At 45.9% G+C, this 14,471-nt stretch overlaps 2 protein-coding genes across 3 annotated transcripts in view; one reads left to right on the top strand and one right to left on the bottom strand.

Annotated features, from left to right (window-relative positions):
• ACP6 (acid phosphatase 6, lysophosphatidic) overlaps positions 1-314 on the top strand; it is a 60,953-nt gene extending 60,639 nt beyond the window's left edge. The window contains exon 10 of the mRNA XM_087866224.1: positions 221-314. Within this exon, the coding sequence (XP_087722350.1) occupies positions 221-259 (39 nt within the window). The 3' untranslated portion in view covers positions 260-314. The remainder of the gene's footprint in view (positions 1-220) is intronic.
• LOC148109226 (uncharacterized) overlaps positions 1-14,471 on the bottom strand; it is a 68,299-nt gene that overhangs the window by 498 nt on the left and 53,330 nt on the right. Inside the window, exons 1-3 of one of the 2 annotated variants that reach the window (XM_087866226.1) lie at positions 9,573-9,719; positions 5,787-5,922; positions 3,797-3,887 (exon numbers count right to left, since the gene is read on the bottom strand). The gene's annotated coding sequence lies outside the window, so the exon portion shown is untranslated. Of the gene's footprint in view, positions 1-3,796; positions 3,888-5,786; positions 5,923-9,572; positions 9,720-14,471 lie in introns of those variants that run through there. The other variant, XM_087866225.1, reaches the window with a different exon arrangement.

Below are 14,471 nucleotides of genomic sequence, written 5' to 3'. Positions count from 1 at the left end.
GCCATACAGTCTCCCTTACATTTCTCTACCTCCAAATACAAACCCGTCAAACACTTGGGTTTTTCTTTTCTCAAAACAATGCTTGGAACCCACAGGGTACTCCAAATCCAGGGCAACTATGTGGTGTTTAGCCTTGGATGGCAGACAATGGCACTGAGATGTAACTAACCCATCCCAATTCCAAACCACGAAACAAATTAACCTATGTTTATATTCTCAGGCCTTTGCGGTGGAGAGCCACTGGAGGAGGGACTTCTGACGTCAGCTACTGAGCCAACACCAAGTACAATCAGTTCTGCCCCCTGACTTCCATGATCTTTCTATTAAATTATGCCAAGAATGTGTCTTGCGTTCTCACTGTTCAATGACAGGGACCCCAGGCATGGGTGAGCATGGGAATGATCCATAATGCTCAAGGTAAAAGAACATCTTTGAAAGCTAAGATGTTTTCTGAGCCAATTTGCAAGGCTAATTTGAAGCATAAAGGTCAAGAAAATATTCCCAAACCTAGCCAGAGAACAAATGAGAAAGCCTTTTCCTTAAGGAAGCCCAGACTAGTTCAGGGAAAACCAAGAGACACTTTCAGTCCCTTCTCCTTCCAGGATAGGTCCAACATGGTTTTCTGGTAACCACTGTCCCCTCAAGTCCCTCTTCACCTTCTGCTATCTTGCCACTGGGATACAGGACCGAAGGAGGAGGAGACAAGATGGAGGATTCGTGGCTGAGAGCTCTATTCCAGGTTTTGGCACCGAATAGGATCACTGTCAAGTGTTAAATGCTTATTTCTTCATTTGGAAATTTGCAACAGTAGCAGCTAGTTTACCTGAGACACTGAAAGGAATTTATGGAAGTTCTCAGTTCACCGCTTATGTTTTTTTTCTTTTTAAGTGACAAAGTCAGGAAAAAGAACTAGAATAAAACGTTATGGAATGTTTCTATGCCGACCTTAGGCGAAAACATCCTAAAAATCATTTGGTCTTGATTACATTTAAAGTTGTATTTTTATCCCCCACCACCTTTACCTTTTTTTTTTTTTTTTCAGTTTAAACTATAAAATTGATCGTGGTTGTCAAGTTTGACATGCGTGATCATAAACCATTTTGTAACCTCTCGCTACACATCAAGAATCACTGGTAAAAGAGAAGTAGCAAATGAATCGTGCATGGACAAAGCCATCAGAAAACATTTACCTCGGGAACAGAAAAGCAGTTACCACGTAGGTAGTCCCCTTCTGTAACTTCTGGTACTTTCTGCCTGCATCACGCATCCTAGCACTCAATCATACGTCATACTGAGTAAAGTTCTATGTGTATGTTTTATCTCCCAACGAAGGCTATGTTCTTTGAAGACAAGAATCTTGTTTTAAAGTTCTTTGGCTTGTCTATAATAGTCAGCATGATGCACTCAGATGTGGTTGGACCCTCTGTGACTTACCCAGCTTCTCCCAGAACAGAAACACCTGGCATTGTGTTGCACTCTTTTTCCAAAGGAACTCTGAACATATTACAACTATCAAATCGCCTCAATCCGCCAGGCATTTCTGATGAGCCGGTAGCAATGATTATTTCTAGTAATCCTGTGAGCATACAACACTTTGATTTCAAAGAACTCCTACAGACAGTCTCTTGTTCTCGCGAGTTGCTCCGGCTTGATCAACAGGCACTGTGCAAACGAGCAGCAGCAGCGGAGCGCACAGCAACGGTGGGCGTGGCTTCTCCCAGGTTTGCCCTCCTCGCAGCCACCTCCTTACCATGACTTTATGGGTGGAGAGACAGCACAGGAGGCCGAGACAAGCATGTGGCCTCACTGAGAACTGGGGAACAAAAGCCAGGGTTTTCAACCCCTGATCTAGGGGAGTTGTTGAAGCAAGTCACCCTAGCCTTAGCCTTGGACGAGCAAAGAAAATCCTCCAAGCGTCTTACATAGTTCCAGAGACTGAAATCAGGCTCTTTGCGTCTACACTTGCAGGGTGCTGCTCAACTGTTTACCTTAAGAACTGGAAAAGCTCTTCCCCAGAAGATGCTTCATTACAGCCACACACCGATTTTTTTCCTGCCCTATAAAGAAAGCTCCTAATTTTAAGATCTATTTATTCAATGTTTCTCCCTTTTCTTCTTAGATACAATTTAAAATTCTTCCTAACTAGGTGTCAGGCACTCTTTTAAGCACTGTCCCTACATACTAAACTCACTGACCACAGCGCCAGGAGCCAGGTACTCCTACTCTCCCTACTTGAGAGATGAGGAAACTGAGCCTCTGAAATGTTTAGCCGTTCGCCCGAGCAAGGTGGGTCATCCCTGAGGTAGCCATACCCCAGGACATGGGAGAGCTGACGCGGGGCCAGGCACCCCGGCTGTGCTCTTCGCCACTCTGGTGCCTGTCCAGATGGGGACTTGGTGGGCAAGGGGAGCCAGTGCACGGAATAAAGTGCTTAGCAGCCCACATCAGCGCGCGGGCGAACTTCTACCAGGATGACTACCATTCTCTAGCCAGCTCGCTTGCTTCTGCTGCCGAATGTCATTTCATATCTTGCTCATCTCCAACTGTCCCCTTCCTTCCCGCCCTCCCCTCTCTCAGTGCATGGTCTTGCCCAGGACTCAACAAGAAGAGAAGTCACCAGGCAGGACGGGACATGCTCACCACCAAATCTGCAAACCTATTTTCATAGTACCCGTCCCCTCCTTCTTCTCTGTTACTGAAACAGACAAAACAACCCACTTTTCCCCAAAGGTCAGTCCCACCACGGGTGGTCCAGGCCCCATCCCTTCTAGCTTTCTGAGAGCTCTCACTCTCTCCTTTGGCCTTCCCTGCCATTTCCTGCATATTTCCAATCACCACTCAGACCTGGGGTAGTCTCTGCCAGCATTGAGAAAAAAACAAAAAAATTACAGGAAAACAAAGCCCAGCTCCAGCATGTTATTATTCCCTTTCGGGGGCAAATTTCTTCAGAATTGACAAGACACAGGCTCTTCACTTCCTTACTTGCCGCTCACTCTTCCACCATTTTAAACCCACTTCCACCCCCACCCCCACCCGGATCACAGAAACCACTATTTTGGTTAAAGTCACCACTGGCCACTGTTCTAACCTCATCTTACTCCATCTCTTAGTCTGCCAGATGATTGCTTCCTTCTTGAAACTCTCCTCTTTTGGTTTCCATGGTGCCACACTTTCCTAGATTTCCTCCCACCTCTCTAGTCACTCTCTGTCTGCCCCCTGTGCTGGCTCCTTCTCTATTCAATCTCTACAACTCAGAAGTCCTGGGGACTCTACCCTGGGGCCTCTTCTCTTCTCATCCTGTAAGCTGCCTCCATGCCAACAACTCCCAGTTTCCCATTCCCAGCTCAGCTTTTGCCCTGTGGACCTGCACACACAAATGGCACCTTGACATCTCCCTGGATGTCTCAAACTCGACAAGACGGGAGAGGAATTCTTCATCTCCAGACAGACTCCCTCCCCAAAGTATTTGTCCTTCAGTCTTCCACACCGTAGTAAATGGCACGCAGTTGCTCATGCCACAAACACGGGCGTCATTCTTGAGAAGTCTCTCCTCACCCCAACCCTGCATTTTGAGCTTGAATCAGTAAAATCCTGGCTTCAGCATTCCTTCCTCAGAAAGGGAAGGCAGGTTCCAAGAGTGATTTGTTCATCCCTGTATTCCCAGCACTTACTATAGCACCTGGCACGTGGTATTTGCTCAAAAAATATCTCTTGAATAAAAGTGGAAGCTTTTCCCCAAGATCATCTTTCTAAGCCAGCCAGGCTCTCTAGTGCTACGATCCATCAGGCTACTCACCAAAACCCCAAGGGTCACGATACTGCAGTGCTCATCCTGGAGGTGAGGAGTTGGAGGAGTCCGGGAACCCCTTTCTCAAAGGTGCCCTCACCTGGATGAGGATAAAGAAGAAAAACTTCTAAATGGATTAAAAAAAAAAATCAACTATACATCTTGTTACTGAATATCTTAAGAAAAGACCAGATTTCCTATGTATTCTCGAATGCTAGATTAAGAGGCAGTTGTCATCTCCCATGTAAAGGGAATCAACTTCCAATTTTTAAAGAGTATATTATCCAATCCGTAGACATCTCAAGACCCCTGTGACTTTCCTTCCTCCCCAACTGCACATTTTATTTTCAGAGACTGGGAAATACTAAGGGCAAGTAAAATCAATGTTTCTACTTTCTAAAGTTCCGGGCATTTAGTAGGAAAAAAAAGCCCTTACATTTTTGCTTCTGCCCATTCCTCGTTAGCACAGGGAATTGGAGCTGACTGGGAAGGAGCAAGAGACAAAACTGTAGACGTGCTGTTGAATTCACGGAGCGAGCTCAGTCACAGTCCTCCCTACTCTGAACCATCACTCTACACGGCAGGCATTCAACAAGGAAAGGTATTTTCACAGGCTTTTGGGACAACGTGGGGCTGAACGACCTGACCAAATGATTTCCTGTGACTGAGCGCCTACTGTGTGCAAACCGCCATACTGAACAGGGCTGGATAAGTCAATAAAACAAGCTACTGGTCAAGCAGGACAATTTCTGGCATTAGTCCTCGTAAAACAGAATTATAACCCTGAGCCTCCCCCTTTGCCCAGATTTTATAGTTTTGAAATTGCAAGGCAGAACCAAGTTCCAGATTGTCCTAAGGCCAAATTATTTCAGAAGCTTTCAAAGGAGACTCTATAAGGTTGCCACAAAGTTGTAAATAAACTCACAGATTAATCTGACTAAGCTCAGAATCACCTCTCAGTTCCAAGTTCAATTCCTTCAATGATCCTTTCCCACTTTCCTGCTCTAAGGAGTCAATTTATTACAACTATGCCATGTTTAACAAAGTTCATTTCTATGCTATGACCACTACTCCATAAAAGGCAGAGTATCAGACTTAGAATGTGAAACTAAAAGGCCGCGGGATTCCATTCCGAGCTCATTCTTAACTTCTGGCATGCCAACTCCTAATAGGCTTCCTCTCAGCAAAAGTACACAATAGGAAGAGCCAATCTTTCCCCAACGTGTGGAGGAAAGAAAACTATACAACGCACATGCGCGTGCACAGAAAACCTCGGTCCATACAAAATACTCGAGTATGTTTTCATACGCGAAGGGTCAGAACGCCTCTACTGTCCTTCAGGCTAACAAACCTTAGGCAAGCAAGTAACTTATATGAAACTAAAGAGGCTTGACAAAAGTTAAGCATTCAAAAATGAATTTCTATCATTTAGAATAATGGCCACCCAAAGTAAAATTTCAGCACAAATGTCTCTTCTTTGTCAAATTCTCCTTGATCTCTAACTGTCCCTAGGAATGTCCTCTGGGGCCCTTATAGCATTATAGTCACAATGCTATTATAACACTTAAAAAACTGTTTCCCTGTTATGTGGAGACAGAGAGCCCCCTGGGGAGAGGGTCATCATCTCAGCACCCAACACCCAGGAGAAACTCAAGCAATGCTGGGTGATCCAGGGATTATAACGAGCTTGGAGCTTAAGTTTTGCTATCCTTGCCTCGCATTTACACAAACCTATGAAGACATGCTAAATAGCTGTTTCCCACCTGCCTTTCCCGTGAGGTGAGCTATTGTGGAAGTCCCTGCTCACATGGAAAAATGGAAGGTAACTACGCTTACACTTTTGACTTGCATTTACCTTGATGATCTGTGCCTTGGGAACTGCTACAATAATGAACAAATATCATTTTAACTTACAAGAGACCCTACAGAAGCATAAACAAAAATCCAAAATACTCAGATTGAATCACAGAAGTCCTATGTTCGTCATCAGGTTCTTTACCTTTCGAGATGTCCACTCTGCTCTCTCTTCTACATTGGGACACAGAAGAACTTTTCCAAGAATGATCTCTGCCTCCCGAACAGAAGGGAATTTTTAGGTCAAAGTGGAGTGACACCAGCTAGCCCCACATTCAGTCCTACAGGGATGAGAAGAATAGAGAAGTTCATATCCCAATTCACACCGATCGCAAAGAAAACCACCCATTCTCCAATGCTCTGTGGCCAAAACAGTATTTGGAAGGAGCAGTGAGAAAATAATTAGGTCAAAATGGGGAAGGAAGGCAAAACCACTAAAACTCAAAATGCAAGAAGATGGAGCAGTGCAGCCCAAATCCATCCCATTGAAGCCGGGGCTGTTTATTAGAAAAGCAAAACCACCAGACACAAAACCCTTGTGCTAATCAGTTTCTAACTTTCTCCACAACCAAGAACAGTCACAAAGAGGTAGCAAAATGAACTTTTATTTCATATCTTCTTTATGCCCTTGTATTCAGCATGACAGAGATGCTGAAAAAATATTGCAAAGCGTAAAATGCAAGTGGCCATAAGATAATTTAACTTTCAAAAATCAGTTGGTCTAGAGCAGGATTTCTTGACGTGGGCACACTGGCTCACATGGGGTCTGTGGAGAGACTTAGTGGCAGCTGTGACCCTACTGGGGAGAACTTCCATCTTCATCTGTACTCACTCACCTCTAGCGAAAGTTAGCACTGCCTTCAATTGTGAAGGGAGGGAACAAGCAGTGGTAGGTAGTATTAGCAATCCTGTGACTGTCACCAAAACAAACCACAGGCCACTTTCACATGGCATTACACTTGCTGCAGATATCCCAACACAATATTTACACTCATCCCTACTTCAAAATTACAGTATGGTGAGATCCGCAGCTACACTCTGTTATTTAATGTGTTAGAAAGCAGCATAGAAATTACTGTATCATAATTGTTTAACATTTTGCTAACTGTTTCCATGTCACTTGTAAGTCTACGTGTTTTATTTTATGCATTTTAAAAACACAATTCTCGAAAGAGGTCCTACACTTCATGAGGTCGCCAAAGGGGTATGTAGGACATAGGGGGTTAAGAACAAATAAAGTTGTTCTAGAACAAATGAAGTTCCTATAAATTCTAACATCATAGTCACCAAAGCAGACAGACAAGTAAGTTATTCCGCCAATATTACTTCATAGTTGGAGGAAAATTAAGCCACCACGAAGCCAAGTAACACGTTCAAGGTCACTCAAATTTAGGATGGGCATCAGCCTAGGTGAGCATTCACAGCATGTATATTTCTACTCTTCCACGGGGACCTTTTCTTACATTCCAACAATTGTCATCACTATGGCTAACTTCCTACTAAATGGGGAAGAGGTATCACCTTTCAAAATCAGTAGAAAACCAAGACCCACACAATAGAAGAAGACAGATGTAGAAGGTGCTCCTTTTTGTTCCTTGATCAACAGTGCTGCCATAATTGTTACAAAGGCTGAATTTGGTCTGTTCCTGAGAGAGAGTAATCCTTTAGAAGTGAGGAAAAAGTTGGGCAACATCATCTCTCATTCTCAGAAGTGTTCAAAGCACTTTGCAGATAGACATTCACTTATTAAGCACTGCAATGGGTTATGAGTGTCCAGGGCACTGGTATCACCACTTCATAAACAGGGAACTGGAGAATAAATATGAAAGATTCGTTCAAAGTCCCATAAGTCAATGGGAGAACCAGTTTCCTGATTTCAAGTTCAAGGCTCTAACCCCCATACCAAGTCACCATGATCAAATATTTAGTTGATTATAATGCTTGTGAAACCTCTGTACTTTTTTTTTTTTTTACCCCATATAAACCAGAAAGCATTTTCTTTTGATTCACAAAAGCAGATACTTCTGAACGCAATGGGGCAAATATCCCATAGAATAAATTCCAATATACATAAGTACTTTTTCACCTATGCTAGTCATCTAAAAATCCAGGTCAGGAATCCTGAGCTCAAAAGCCATGCTACATACAACTTGCCTTCTAAGGAGAACAGTGTGGAATTGTTCCTTCGTCTTTTAGTCAACTTCCTACTAAATGGGGATACCTACCGTATCCTGGGGATACCTACCATATCCTGTGGAACTATTATCATCTTACTTTCAACACTGTTACTACAAAATGATATTGTAATGGTTCAATACCATTAGATCCTCGGTCCTAAAACTATGAAATGTTACCCCTGCCCCAACTTTGCCTTAAATTTTCTCTTCTTATTCAGACCACGAATTAGAGGAATCCTCATTCTTCAAAGCATCCTTACACCATCTAACTTCTCCTTTTATTAACTCATCTCTGTCTTCAATAGCTTGAGTCTTTCTTCAATAGTTAGTAAGGATGTCTTTCTTAAATTTGTACTTAGGACCAAAACATTATTCACAGTAACTTTAATTCCTTGCTAAAATTTCCCAAATCACTAGTATCAAGACAAAAACCAAAATCAACAGGGCGATCATGTTGCAGAATCTCCACGAAGAGTCAAAGGTTCTTAACCCACACATGACTGTTACTCACCCGTATCCTTTTGCCCTCCCAACCCCCATCTCTCAACTCTTTTACTATTCATCCTTCCTACCTACTTCCGATTCATCATTTTGTGCACTTGTGCTCTGTGCACAAGAGTCCACATCTCCGGTCTAAGAATGAACACTTAATTCCTGTATATTTCAAATGCTAGTAACTCACCACACATCACTGACACAAATGAGTATCTTTACACAGCCACTAAATCACTTTCCCACTAAAGTCACTACCAGGGATCTACCCATGTTTGCCTTAACCAAAGCCTCACTTCACACCAATTCCATCCCATCTTAGAGTCTCTCCACCAAGAGATACTTTACGTCCATTTCTCTGCCTTGTCTACTAACTTTATCAGTTCCCAACGGGACTGCAATTTAGGCTCTAAGTCCCTCCTCTCTAGCACAGACCAGGGCCCCTGGAGGAAAGATTTGAGGCCTCCTCCTTCAGGCTTGGAAGCCTTCAGGTAAGGCCCCCAGCGACAATATTACAGGCCTCTGGCCCTTCCCTCTGAACATAATAACCAACCCTGCTGTTGTTTTCCTTAGGATATCTCCATTTCACCAGGCTCACCCAACACTAACCACTGACATCTTAATAGTCTTTGCAACTTTCAAAGGTCAAGACCAGGGTTCCACTTTGGAAATCACTGATGTGTCCACGACCCCCACAATGACTCAGTGACCTAGACATCACCACCTCACCTACTGGAGCCCTTTACTACTCATACACGCTTCTTAGCTTTCACTTCCCCTCACCCTTCAACAAGTCACTGGCCTGCAAAGTCCTCTTTACCTCTCTATCCACCGCCGGGATCTTACAGACCCCACCAAACTCAACCCGAATGCCCTTATTTAGCTCTCCATCTCGCCCCTCCAAAGCCCCTTCATCCCAAGACCTTGGGACCGTCCCATCTCCTCATTTAGCCCCTCCGAGCACTGCTTGGGACCCAACCTCTAAAAAATCGAGAGATGCCGCGGTCTCTGCCCACCGCTCAGAGAGCGGTGGGCAAAAGACGCCCCCCTCCTCCCCCACAGGTTTCTCCAGACTCAACTCACTACATCCGCAACCTCGACCCCCGCCCCTTTTCTCCCCTACCCCCCCCCCCGGCTCTCCGCGGCTGTGGCTATCCCTGCCCCCAAACCGGCTCAAAACACGCGGACGCGGACCCGGCCCCCCCACCCCCCGGCTCCGGCCCTTCCCCTCCCCCTCCCCCCCCCCGCGAGGTGCCACTTACCCCCGAGGCGGGAGTGGGGGAGGGGAGAGTAGGAGCGGAGTAGGGGAGGGGGCTTCGGTCCGGGGCGGCTCTCAGCCCCGGGGGGCCGGAGCCGGGGCCAGCGGCAGCGGCGGCGCAGCGTCTCCCCCCGGCGGCGGCAGCAGCGGCGGCGGCGCCGTCCCACTCCCGCAGGCACACATAGGCTCCATTGTCCGCCGGCGCCTCCCCCTTTCCGGCTCCCCCCCCCGGTCCCGCCCCTTCCCCCTCCCCTCGGCCCTCCCCCAGCCGCACCGCGCCACGAAAGGTACCGCCGGCCCCGCCTCGGACGCGAGCGGAGAAGTGCCCCCTCCCCCGGCCCCGGCGTCCCGCCCGGCGGGGGAATAGGGACTGCCCCTCCCCGCCTCGGCGCTGGGCCCGCCGCCGGGAAGGGCCCGCCCCCCTCCAAGGGAATGTCATTCGTCCCCCCTCCCGGAACGCGCGCAATGGTACCAACCCAGCCGCTTCCTCCTCCCCCTCCCCTGCCTTCCCGGATAGGTACCGCCCCCGGCGCCCCGCCCACCAAGTAGCCTCTCCTCCTTGACCCCGCCCCTCCCTCCGATATTTTACTATGGGACCGCCCACCGCCAGTACCACCTCCTGCTTTGCATGGACACGCCCACGCGTTCCCCGCCCCAGTTCGTCACCCGGCCAGAGGTGACGCCTACTCCCCACCTTAAAGCGGCAGAGCTCTCTTTCTCAACTAAAAGAACCTCCCAAAGGGCCGGCGGGGTGGGAGTTGCGGCCAGGGAGGGTCTCTTCTTTCCCGCACCTTCCTCCCGGCGCGCACACTCACCCGGACCTCCCCACCGCCTGCCGCAGCACTGGGGAGCAACCCGAGGGGACCAGTAAAAAGCGCGGAGGGGGGCAGGGCAGCGTGGAATTTGGCCATCTTTGACAGAAACGAATTGGAAGCTGCCAAAGGAAGGGGTCTTTCTCTCACACTTTACTGCTGCCCTGGTCCCGGCCTAGTCCTCAGTGTTTAAGGCCACCCCCTCACGCCTCCAAGATACCACCACCCTGCCCCATCCCCTCTCCGGTCCCCAGTCTTCACCCGTCAATCTGTGCACCGCGCTTGCGGTGGCCGGCTTTCTCCCCTCCCAAGGGAGCAGGCCCCTCTCAGGGTTGCACTCTTCTCCACCCTCTCCAAAGCCGATTCTCGCCAGGGTCCTGCGGACGCGGAGGCTGTTGCAGGGTCTCTCCTTCCACGTCGGGCCCAGCCCAGCCCCGCTCACGCATCGCTACCTAGTACCCAAGAGGACCTTCTGCCCAGATCCTCAGATGGCTTCACGGCCAATTTTTAATCGAAGTATCTATCGCTCCCTTGATTTTTCGGGAGGCCTGTGCTTTGGAGAGCTCGAAGCCCAGGCATCCCGGCAGCGTCCCCTGTGAAGTGAGAAGGTAACCCATTAGATCGCACTTTTTCTCAGAAGGAAAAATGACGGCATCCTGGTGAGCGCACGTTGCTGAATAAAGCTCAGATTCGGGCTACTCCTGTTTTATCTTTGTGGCCCTTGTTGCTGCCGTGACCAACTGTTATTACAGACCTGTCTACTCACAGTCCTCCCCAGAACACACTGTTGTTACATCTCTGTATTTGTGCTTTGTAGAGTCTTGATCTTAGATGCTTCTGCAACTAGGAGCACTGGCCCACAGCCTTTCTGAATCAGTTAAGTGAAGACTGCCTATTTTATAATGTACTGCGTATTCTCCCTGAAGGTAGAGACAACATGGCCAAAAGAAGTAGGTAAATTTTCTTCTGCTTTTGCTTCTACCACCCATAGTTTTAACCAGGATACTTGATTCTGTGTCAGTTCCCCGTCTATAAAATAGGAAACCTTCCTTGGGGCAATCTTTTAACTAATAGTGCTGGTTGTAAAGGATGGTGCTGGAAAACCGTGAAAGATAAAGCTTTCCAAACCATTTAAAATTCTTGAGTGACCACGTGTGTCTATACCATGTCTCCCCAGCCTAGATCTTATGAAAAACTGTTTTTTCATATCAAGATGTTTTCTCTTTGTCTCCCATTATGACTGAGGATATAAATAAAGAAAAAACATGATAGTATATACAAACAATATAAGTCTAAGATCAATTGAAGGATTCCAAATGGGAAATAATTAAAATGCTTTTTTGTTGGGGGCGCCCCGGTGTGGCTCAGTCAGTTAAACATCTGCTTTTGGCTCAGATCCTGATCCCAGGGATCTGGGATCGAGCCCCAAGGCAGGCTCCCCGCTCCCCGGGAAACCTGTTTTTCTCTCTCCCTGTGCCCACCGCTCCCCCTGCTTGTGCTCTCTCTCTCTGTCATGTAAATACATAAAATCTTTTTTAAAAAGATTTTTAAAAATTTTAAAAATTCTTTTTTTGTCAAGTTTTGGCAATAGGTGAGAACCTCTGTAAAAAAAGGCCAGAGGAAAAAGTAAGGTATGCATGTAGGGAAAGACAGCTAAACCCAGGAATATGCAAGAAACATCTGTGATTGCAGATGTAGGTGGAAAGAAGGGATTTACAGAGTGTACCTATAAGAGAAAACCACTACTAAAATAAGCTCCCGAGTGGAGTGGATCACTTCTACTTACAAAGCTCAAAGACAAGCTCATTATAACAATATACATACAAAAAAGTCTTAACCATTTTACTAGGCATTACACCCTCCACTATATGTGTCAAAATTCAAAATTATTTCCTGAACCAGAAGAAAAATGTAAATGAATACTAAACGTGGAACACTAGGGTAAAGGAGCAATAATACTGAGAATCACGTGTACTAGATAGAAGTCATGAAATCTAAAGGCTAGAGTCTCCATAGTAATGTTAATTTAGCTACGTTTGCACATGGGATAGAACTACATTTTAAAATATTTATTCTATCAAATAGTTAATTTTACTAGAATTTTGTCTTCTGACTTTTCTAACTTCCATTCATTTCCATCTCACTTGAGAAAGAATTCTGTTTTGCTGTAGAGAGATCTAGCATGCTGTCTATACATAATACTAATGGATAATGATGAAATCATTTTTAAAAACATCCTATAAATAAACGCTTCAAACTATTTCTGCTACTCTAGAAATTCTAAGAGAAATCATTTTTAATCCAAATGGTAACATTGTTAAAAATAAAGGCTTTTGACGCTAAGGAGACCTGGATTTGATTTTTTTTTCTTTTCGAAATTTGCTTCTCATACTGATGAGAGGCACTCACTGTGGTGCAAACATGGATGGCATAAATTTGGCTTCTTAGTTCTTCAACTAATCACAGTATCTTTTATTTAAGTTTGCCTCCAATTTTCTTTACCGGTAAATTCCGTTTTCAAAATGTTTCTGTTTCCTCAGCTCTTGATAAACTTACCCCAAATTTTAGGGTTGGAAGGAACGCCCTCTTATTTTACAGAGGAGAATTCTAAGACACACTGGTTTAATGACTTGCCGAGCTTATGCCCATTTTTAGGGAGTAGAATTTAAGTCCAGCACTCTTTAGCACTGTTCTAACCTGTGGGTTGTTCATTCCCACTAATACTTATCATTGTAGAAGAGAACATGAAGTTCTACCCTTGGGATGATGAAAGTAAGACTCAGAAAGGTTGAGCCCACTCAGCCAGCTGGTGCTAGAGCTGTAAGAGGCCCTACCGAATTCTTGCCCTGGTCAAAGCCCTCGGTTTGTCCACAATTTCCTGCTGCTTATACTGTTTCTTACCAATTCATCTACCTCATTGTCCAAACCAAAACAGGCAAGTTTCAACCCCAAAGGAAAACCACCAAGAGAGTCATTTGTGACTGCAAATGAAGGGTTAGGATGGAACGGTGTCTTGACCTCCACAGTGCTCCTGCCCAATGCTGTAAGAAAATAGCCAGGAAACAATGTTTTCTTTAGACTGCCCATGAAGAAGAAACACATTTCCCTATCCCAGCTTTCACGGGTCCATTTAAGCCAATGGGGAGTCTTAGAGCTTCATCCCTACTGGGAAAATTTAGGGCTAAGGGTCTCTTTTGTGAGGAAGAAATCAATATTCCCACCTCCTTCCTTCCCAGCAGCTCCTCCTGGGGGCATTGGCGCTTTGATGTGAGCGTGGGTCTCGTCCTGTGTTACCACAAATCTGCTGTCCACAATCTGGGAATTAGAGGCACCCTCTCTGTGAACGCTTGGACAGATCTGTGATGTGACACTCAGATTCTTCAGAAAAGAACCATCAGTGTTTCCCTTTTGTTTTCATACTCAAACCTGTATGGTTGTGTCTCCTGCCCTCATTGTCTGCCTTCTCAGAGTCCAGCTTTGTGACTTTCAGCCTGCTATTTCCTGAGCCCTAAATGACTGATACATCAATGCTGATCCTCTTCCCTGGGTTTCCATTTTCACCACAGCCCATCATGGATGAACCAGAAACAATGGGGGTGCGCCATGTGCTCCAGCCGCTTCTCCTAAATCTCTTCATCTTCATGCCAGCTCGTTACATCTGTCATTATCGTCCCACGTCCCTTTTGCACTTCAAATTCCACTAATTTACTATTTCATTTTACTCTTCACCTCTTTCCAAACAACAATTCTGGACAAGTATTTCTACTACTTCATTTCATTTTCTTCTCCCAGACATTTCTCTCGGAATGCTGTCCTTCAGACACACCTATTTAATTTTTCCTGGGTTCTCCCTTCCATGCTGGATGCCTCCCACTTCCCACAGTCATCCTCTACCCAGTTTCTCTGGAACTGCTTCCCAACAGCTGCCGATCGACTTCACCTCCATGGTTTGCGTCCAGGTTGCTCTCATTTGCCACAATGCCTTTTTGGAATCCTTGGCCACCCATCATTCCAGTAGTGGAAATTCCTAATGCTGAGATGTACCTACATTTTTGTTTCCACTCCTGCGCTGACAGACATTACTAGAAAAA

This window comes from Ursus americanus, chromosome 12 (assembly GCF_024610735.1).
Source record: "Ursus americanus isolate L20-20 chromosome 12, mUrsAme1.1.p, whole genome shotgun sequence".
In the NCBI taxonomy this organism is placed as follows: Eukaryota; Metazoa; Chordata; class Mammalia; order Carnivora; family Ursidae; genus Ursus; species Ursus americanus.
The sequence above is the reverse complement of the archived record's forward strand: the minus strand, read 5'-3'. Positions and strand labels throughout refer to the sequence as shown.